Source organism: Empidonax traillii, unplaced genomic scaffold (assembly GCF_003031625.1).
Source record: "Empidonax traillii isolate 1590-97213 ecotype Southwest subspecies unplaced genomic scaffold, ASM303162v1 scaffold247:size2371522, whole genome shotgun sequence".
NCBI classification, from domain to species: Eukaryota; Metazoa; Chordata; class Aves; order Passeriformes; family Tyrannidae; genus Empidonax; species Empidonax traillii.
In genome coordinates, this window is record NW_020955440.1 from 1,439,389 (window position 1) to 1,448,461 (window position 9,073).

A 9,073-nucleotide genomic window follows, 5' to 3' on the forward strand; every position below is an offset into this window, starting at 1 on the left:
GATGATGGACTCAATCCCCTCATCTAAATCATCGATAAAGATGTTAAACAGGACTGGGCCCAACACTGATCCCTGGGGAACACCACTGGTGACCAGCCACCAACTGGATGCAGCCCCGTTCACCAGCACTCTCTGGGCCCGGCCCTCCAGCCAGTTCCTGACCCAGCACAGAATGCCCCTGTCCAAGCCATGGGCTGCCAGCTTTTCCAGGAGTATATTATGGGAGACAGTGTCAAAGGCTTTGCTGAAGTCCAGATAGACCACATCCACAGCCTTTCCCTCATCCACCAGCTGGGTCACCTGATTGTAAAAGGAGATCAGGTTGGTCAAACAGGATCTGCCCTTCCTAAACCCATGTTGGCAGGGTCTGATCCCTTGTCCATCCTGTAGCTGCTGTGTGATTGCACACAGGATGATCTGCTCCATAACTCTGCCAGGCACCAAGGTCAGGCTGACAGGCCTGTAGTTACTAGGGTCAGCCTTGCATCCTTTTTTATGGATTGGGGTGATATTTGCCAACTTCCAATCATATGGGAACTCCCCCGTGAGCCAGGACTGTTGGAAGATGATGGAGAGCGGCTTGGCAAGCTCTTCTGCCAGCTCCCTCATTACCCTAGGATGGATCCCGTCTGGTCCCATAGACTTGTGAGGATCCAGATGATTCAGTAAGTCACCAACTATTTCCTCCCAGAATACAAGGGGCTATTTGGTTTCCTATCTCTGTCGACCAGCTCCAGAGGCCAGTTGCCTTGAGGGCCACCTGTCTTACTGGTAAAAACTGAGGCAAAGTAGGTGTTAAGTACCTCAGCCTTCTCCTCATCTCTATTAACTCTATTAACCTTCACATCACAAGATCTTCTTATCCTCTTTGGTACTAAAAAAGCCTCCATGCTGCAATGTGTTATTAAGGAAATAAACTTTTCACCTTACATTTTGCAGACAAAAAGCAGATGGAATATTTTAGCTGCTGTCCATAAAATTACTTTCTCCAGTTTTCTCCACTTATCAAAAAGAATTTTTGAAAATATGGCTTTGAGGGGACAGGAACTATAACCAGACACAATTCTCCATAATACTCTCAAGCAACCTTCTCACTTTCCACTCTTTATAACCATAAAAACTTCATCAACCCTTTCTGAAACAGCAGCTTGCAAGTTAAGAGTTCCACACTCAGATGGTTATTTAGCTTACCTGCAAATGCAACAGTTGCAACACCAAGTCCAACTGCTATCATAGTTCTGGCCTAAAGAAGAAAAACAGGAATCAGAATAACATGCAAACTCTAATTTAATATAAATGCACCTTTTACTTTAACAAGTATTTCTGATGTCTGATGTGGACATTTCATATATAATTTACAGGAAAGATGAAAGTAAGTTCTGTATTCCTCAGGCTACATCAGATTTTTATAGTTCAGTCCCATTAACCCACGCCAACATATCAGGTTTAACTCGGAACTACCCACCAGCAAATCAGCGAACATACACTGAAATCAGCTCATAGTATGTAATGATAAAAACACAAGGCAAATGACTATTCAGGATTACTTGAAATTACTTGTGCAGACTAGTTCAACACAGTATGTAACAGAAAGTATCTGTTTATTACAAAAACATAAAGAGCTAACTAAAAACTCCAAAATCAGATGTATGTATTTTCCTCCACAGTGTCTGAAAAAACGTCAGGCACTTCAGGAAGGACAATGGTAAGTATTTCCATGCTGATCAAGATGCTGATGAAAGGTGTGAAGTAAATCTTGAAGAACGGACTGACTTCTCACACGTTTGCAGAATTCAAGAAGGGTAACAAGTTCTCCATTTCTGAAAAGCCTACACGTAATCTTTGAAACAAATGAAATAGTCATCTGTGGCATTACCTGTCTTATCATAGGACAGTTCAATAATGCCTTGTTTTTTTCCCCAGGAAACCTGAGAAATCAGATTAGGCTTGTTTATCTTGAATTTAAAGCATAATGATAGTGAAAATGCTTTTATCACCAGACTGTCTCTTCTATATATGACTTACTTCTGCAATTACCCAGTAACTGGTTTATACATTCTGTACAAACAAATCTGACAGAAGGACTTAAAGCTCAAACTTCAATGTGAGTGCCCTAATAACTGGATCTGGAGCCAAGTTGCCTTTGCTACTAAGATTCCTGGGGTTGACATTCTTCGTCTTCAATTGTACCCAACCTCATTTCTAGACAGAGCAGGAGTAGGGGAAGAGTTCAGAAATAACATTTTTAAAGCCTACCTAGAATTGGTTCAGTATGGGCTACAACATGGGTAGACAACTTGGCCTGCAAACAGGCAGCTGTACAAGATGTGGGTAACAATTGCACCCAGTGGCTCCTACAGCTTTGGCTCTGAAGGAGAATGGCTGTGATTGACGCCTGTAGTATTGAGCTCAGTACAGAAAAAGTTGCAGCCTGCCCTGAGCTCATGCAGAAGTAGCTGTATTCCTCTGTATTTAGCTTCTGGATCCTACAGATTGTAACTAAGTACCTACCTCCCACCTGCCTGAGCGACCTGTTAGATATTTGCATAAGACTGCAATTGCCTAGAGGTTTCTATAAAAAAAAAAAAAAAAAAAAAAAAAAAAAAAAAAAAAAAAAAAAAAAAAAAAAAAAAAAAAAAAAAAAAAAAAAAAAAAAAAAAAAAAAAAAAAAAAAAAAAAAAAAAAAAAAAAAAAAAAAAAAAAAAAAAAAAAGACTCACTAAGTCACTAAGCATACTGAAACTGAAGCTCCAGAGTTAAGACTGAGGGAATCCTGGCCTTAAAAATCTGCTTGTCTATCCCATTTTAGTAACAGAACTCTTCTGTTTCAGTGTACTCTTCAGTCTCGATATTAGCATTCATTTCAGAACATAAAAATAATGTAGTAGTTTTATGTCTGTTGTTCCTTTCAGTTCCACCAAATTTCCTTAATCTTTAGACCATGAAAAACTTGAGCATATTACCTTAAATGGTATAAGATGTAAAATAGTCAAGCACACAGTTCACCCCCTCACTCAACTAAAACTCTTTAATTTCTTCTCACAATTCAAGTTTTCCCAGGTTCTCAATATTCAAACCTTAAAAAGAATTCCTCTACTTCCTTTGTTTAGACAGGAACCACAACCAGTGGCAATATTTCCGAAAATATCACAACCCTATAGCAATTCTATATTATTCTGTCATGTGAATCGTGACCACAGATTAATATTCAAGAGTTTCCGTTACTTTGATTCAGTGACGGCAAGAATCTTTTACTAAGTGGTTATAGTCAATTAAGAGCTCAACAATGTGTGAAATAGATCACACAGGCAAAAAAAAATGTATTTATTAGCCTGTGATTGTCCAGATTAAGTTATACTTGCTTTGTCACTGAAAAGGTGGTTTAAATCAGCAGTTTACAAAAATATATACAGGTTGCAACAAGGCATTAACAGGAGACACCTCATCACAGGTAGGACCAAGCACAGAGAACGGGCTAATAAACAATACCAGGTTTCAGTCAGTTTAGTGCAGAAATAGCATGTCTTTGCACAGTACTCTGGGAGCACATTGTAGAGACCCCTAAGGGCCTCTGACAGAAGCAGCCATGTCTGCTGGGATACATTATTTCAATCTCAGTGGAAAGCAGTAGCAGCTAGTGGAAAGAGTGCTGCCTGGAAAAGGGCAGGTGAAAACAAAACATAGCAGCAGCTCCAGAATAGGAGCAGGATTGCAGGACTAACAGGAAAATGAAGACAAGACAAAAAACTTCATAAAAGCGATAAAAAGCTCAAGTCAGAGAGGCATGAAAGACTGCTCACATTTCGAAGTGAGGTACAGCCACCTCAGAAATATTGGTTTATGGCAATTCCTCTTATGACCCTGAGATTAGCTCGGTTGGAGCATAGTGCTAATAATGCCAAGGTTGTGGGTTTGATCTCTGTATGGGCCATTCACGTAAGAGCTCGACTCAATGATCCTGGTGGGTGCCTTCCAATTCAGAATATTTTGTGATTCCATCAATTTTGGCTGGAAAGCAGCAGTTCAACTGTGTGGAACAGTAGAGGAATCAGTAATTATTTGCATTACGAGCAGGTTATAGAAGAGTCACTTGACACATAGTAACGAAGAAGTGATAACTTGTCACACAAAGCATCTTGAATGTTTGTTATGGTGTGAACATACCCTAACTATACCCATGGGACAAAAACTGAATTGGAATCACTGTTAAAGAGATTGCACAGTTTGTCTTTTACTGGCACAGGCTCTCATAAAATTAGTGGCAACTTCAAGTACCAACCAGTAGGTCCTTTAAGTTCGGTTTGACTCAGTTTCCTTTTCCACGCTCACTTAATCAGTTGTGCATTTAAAAGAATCAGTCAAGGCTGGCCTGGTTCTTTGAAATGCAAAGTCCAAAGCTTTAATTAAATGCACTCTTTCACGTCAATATTAAATGAAAGCAACTCGCTATCACTGTGGAAGGCAGCAGTTCATTTATTGCATGCTAATACAACTACCACTGCAATAATTTTTGTTTCCTATTGCTTGAAATTGCATTTTATTTCAGACTCATAAGGGATAAATAAATACATACATACTGACTTTCAATTATGACAGAACTGACCTTCCCAACCCTCCAAAAATGCCATTGAGAAACTTCCAAGATGCAGATTTTAAATGAAAGCATTCTGTGAAGATCCAAGAGGGAAAAATAAAGAAATAAAAGATTAAAGTAACATCTGTCCCTTTCTTTATTCAATGAATCGGCTCCCAAAGGTTAGTCATCAATCCCACGCTATTCTGCTGATCTCAGTGTTTTAATTTTACTGTGTAGTTCAGTTTTCAGTAATAAACCCTCTCAGATAAAGAAAACTAATTAAATAGTTATGCTAAATCTGCAAAACCTGAATTTTCTTAATTCTTTTCAGAAATGTGTACAAGAAAACGTAAGCATTAGAAAGGCAACTGCAAGAACGGATTTACCTAAGCATTTGGCAAACAAAATAGGATAAAGTGTATGAATTAACACCCAGTATGTTCAGAGGTATATACCACATACTGTTAGCATACAGAGACCTAATCCTTCAATACTGAATTTTCCAGTAGTCCTAACTTTTTAGCAGAAAAAACAGGGATGAACGAGATATTATTTTTGCAAATTTCTAATCCACAGTGCTCTGCTAGCTTAACCATACTTAAAAAATATGGTTAGTTCTCATGTAGTTCTTAGCACTATGGCTTCTCCTTCTATGAAGGAGGAAAAAAACTTATAAACAAAAGATTATAAAATGCATCACTTTCAAATTTCAGCACAACTTGAGTACATCTGACTATGGGCTGCAAGAGTCACCTGTAGGAATGTCTGTTGCACATATCTGCTTGCACAGAATTTGGATTTTATACACTGGTTCTTCTACCACCAGTGAAAACAGTCTTCTTGGTCAAATAAAAAATATTTTGCACGCCTCATAACTTGGCTTTTAGACACATAGTAAAAGCTCTACAGCCTTTTGCCTTGGAAACCTACAGTGTAATAGAATAAAAAGCACAGAGAAAATAATAATTTATTGATATGGGTTGGATGGTATTTTGTAACTAATCCATGCTTAGTCATAGAGCAGCAAAATAGGAATTATGTACTTATATTTAAATAAACACGCAAGGCTAAGTTGCTTAACTAAAAATTTCATTTTAAGAAGGTTTGATTTGGTTTTGGTTTGGTTTTTTTGTGCTGTATGCTACTAAGAAGTAGGATACACAAGTACACTAACCAAGTAAACAAAAATATTTCTGAAATTAAATTTTCCCTCAAATAAAAATTCTTGACTTGAAATAAATGATTGTTTGGTATGCAAGGTAGAATAAGGCTTCAGAAAAAAAACACCTAATTAACTCTATATGGAGCCAGAAACATTCCAAAGTGGGATTATATCATAAACTATCTGCAACCGATTTGATTTCATAATCTAATGTTTTCCATCCAGTCTTACCTTCCTATGAAATTTAATTTGCTTTCCAACAGTGAATTAAAAGCAATTTCAGCTAGATGCTGTTCTCCATACTGACACAATTTTTATGTCAATTTGTGTAATTTATTTTACAGTAACTTTTTTGATTTGTATACAAAGCTATGACTTAGAGTTTTTCATAGGAAACTGTACCAGAGCAAACAGACTCACTAACAGAAGCATCACCATAAGGTATTCAAATCAATCTTCTTGAGTACGTATTAACAACGAGCTCTTGCTGTTATCTTTGAGAACAGACTCTTCATGCTTCCACTGTTGCTCTTCCATCGCTCCAAACACTTTTGTAAAACAACTAAGAGAATAAAAGTGACCATGAAAAAGTGACTTCAGCTAATATCCCGGACAACTCACAACAAAGATTCAGGGTAGGATATTGAACAGAGCTCTTTCAGCCCCAAGACATGGATGCTGCTGTTGGACTTTGCTTCTCCTACTACTGCTCCGTTCCACCACAGAAAAAAGGTCTCATTACCCTGCAGGGTTCTCAGAGGAACAGATGCACAGCACTACGGTTGGTTTTGCAATTTCTCTCTGGTAAAATTGTAGAACTTGTTTATACACAACTTGACCTCCTTCTGAATTTCTTAGCTGTCAATGAATTATGTATGCTGTTCTTTCTTCCATTATCTACATAACACCATCTAGAGAAATTCTAAAATAGCTTCTACTGACAACTGTATGATAACAGTTTACAATGTAGATATGCCTTAAAACCATTGCATTCTCCACTGAAAGGCCTGGTTAAAGAAAAAATTTCAGCAGTAATCCGGATTCTAGTCCTCTGAAGACCTACCTCAGTCTCTGGGCCTTACTAAGAATGTGACGATGCTCACGGCTACAAAGCAAGCCATGCTAACCTCAGCTGCAACTTTTACCCCAGACAGGTAAGAAGGTCCAAAGACTCAAGAAAATTCACTAGGAATTCCCTGCTAGCATTCCAGCTGTTCCATGAATTAATCAAAGTGACTAGAATGAAGGACTGGGATAAAATCCCATCACTCTTCCCTCTAGAGCACAGTAGAGCATAGGAAACTTCAGAGGCACTTTGCCTCCACTCCAGCCTAACGCAGACTCTGCCACATTACAAAGTACCAGGTGAGAATTACTTGGCTGAAGCAGAGCTCTATGAAACCATCAACACTCAAACCCACCTGCAGTAATAACACCTGCACAGTGGGTGAAAAAACACCACAGGTATCACATCACACCACAGGTATCACATCACACCACAGGTATCACATCACTTCCTCATAGCAGAGGAACAAAATTTTCGGCCTTGTTTGCTCACATCTGAGAATGCTAGGGCCAAAGCACTCTCACGTAGAATCCCAGAAAGGGCCAATGAGTATGCCTCAAACACCAAGAGCCGGATGGCTGTGGAGGTAGCCAAGGATCAGTGGTAGTAGCAGAAAAGGACTGTCAGTAAGAGCACACCATGGGAAAGAACAAGACATGACTGGAGAAGGGGGGACGTGTGGATCCAGCACTTTTCATTGTTCTATTTCCTGGAGATAAACACAGCACAGCACAAGCACAGGAAAGAGGCTGAGAAATGGGCATGGACTGTAGGAGGGGATCAAGACCATCCAAGAGCCCTGAAGCTCCCTGACTCATTTCCAGAAAGATATGAAAAGAACAGGCTGCACATGTTGACCAATTCCCATAGAAAGCAAAGAACCTGTCTCCAGGGTGGAGAAACCTGTCCATAAAAAGGTACCCCCACCAAGCCCAGGTGGTATCCCCAGGACCCTGAACATGCCGTCGACTGGACCGACAATGGAAACAGGATTGACGATCTCCTCTTTTTTTTCTTTTTTTTTTTTCCTTCTCCTCTCACTTTTCCTTTCTTTCTTCCTTTCTCCCTCTCTTACCCACTAATTCAACTCTCTATTTTCTCTCTCCCTTTTCACCTTACCCCTTAATCAAAACCCCACTGCCACGTGGTGTCAAGGACTAACATACCAATGTGCCAAGCGTGTAACTTGCTAATAAAACTTTTTGACTGTCTGCGGGCCCTCCGACTCCTGCCGTTCCTCCCCACCAGAATCATTCATTCCCTGAACCCTGGGCGCTCCCTCCCTTCCCCTCAAGGGCGGGCCGTCACACCACTGCCCGTGCTGCAGCTACCCCCATGGCACCGCCGCCCGCCCTCCCAACCCAGCCCAGCCCAGCCCAGCCCAGCCCAGCCCGGAGGAGGAGGCCTGATCCTTGCAGCGCCATCCCGCCCCGCTGTCGCGGCGCTCACACCCGTCCCCCCTCACGCCCTGGGTCAGAAGGGCCCCGGGAGCCGAGGGCTCCCGCCGTGCGCTCACCAGCCCGCGGTCCAACTCGGCTTGGCCCCTGCCGGCGCCCGTAGAAGGCCGCACGTACTCGGCGTAGCGCAAACCCTCGGCAGAGCCCGCGGCGCCCGCCATTTTGGAGCCAAGAGAAGCCGGTGCTACGGGCCGGACGGAGGGACAAACCGCGCGGCGGGACGGACCGCGCGAGGGGGCGGGGCCGAGGCCGGAGCGTCACGTCGTAGGAATAAAGCGAAATGAAGGCATAAGAGATAATTTATGCATTAAAAAAAAAAAAAAAATTATAAGGAGAAAACACTCGGACCGCACGGAAATGATTCGTGTCCATCTCCTGAATACAGGATTTTAGGCGGGGGGGTGGGGCGGGACACACACACACACACACACACACACACAAGTAAAGGAAAATATAAAGACAAATTAATCTGGGGGGGGGGGAACCCTAAAAATGCATTTTTATATAAATATGCTGGCACTTCGGTTGGTGTCTGTATATGTTTCACTGTGTTTGTTTTGATTTCCTGAACGTGCTGACACTTCATATCGCTTCTGAAAACCTCCCTCAGCTGACCCCTCCCTGTGCAGAAGTTGTCAATCATCATCAGGCCCGTACCACAATCTGTAAAATACTCAGTCCCGTTCCAGTAGAGCAGAGGAACAGCTTTTCCCTTTTTGCTGGTTTTCCACCTTTCCCACTTAGTCGTATTGGGGATGGAATTGAATCACCTGCAGATTGCTAAGCGGTGTGACTGGACAAAAAGAATTGCTC

General features: G+C 41.4%; 1 protein-coding gene across 2 annotated transcripts in view; it reads right to left on the reverse strand.

Annotated features, from left to right (window-relative positions):
- The window catches only part of DNAJC15 (DnaJ heat shock protein family (Hsp40) member C15), a 23,874-nt gene extending 15,379 nt beyond the window's left edge, over positions 1 to 8,495 (reverse strand). The window contains exons 1-2 of one of the 2 annotated variants that reach the window (XM_027888862.1): positions 8,320 to 8,495; positions 1,192 to 1,243 (exon numbers count right to left, since the gene is read on the reverse strand). In XM_027888862.1, the coding sequence (XP_027744663.1) occupies positions 1,192 to 1,243; positions 8,320 to 8,421 (154 nt within the window). In that variant the 5' untranslated portion in view covers positions 8,422 to 8,495. Of the gene's footprint in view, positions 1 to 1,191; positions 1,244 to 7,969; positions 8,029 to 8,319 lie in introns of those variants that run through there. The other variant, XM_027888863.1, reaches the window with a different exon arrangement.
- Positions 8,496 to 9,073: the final 578 nt, after the last annotated feature.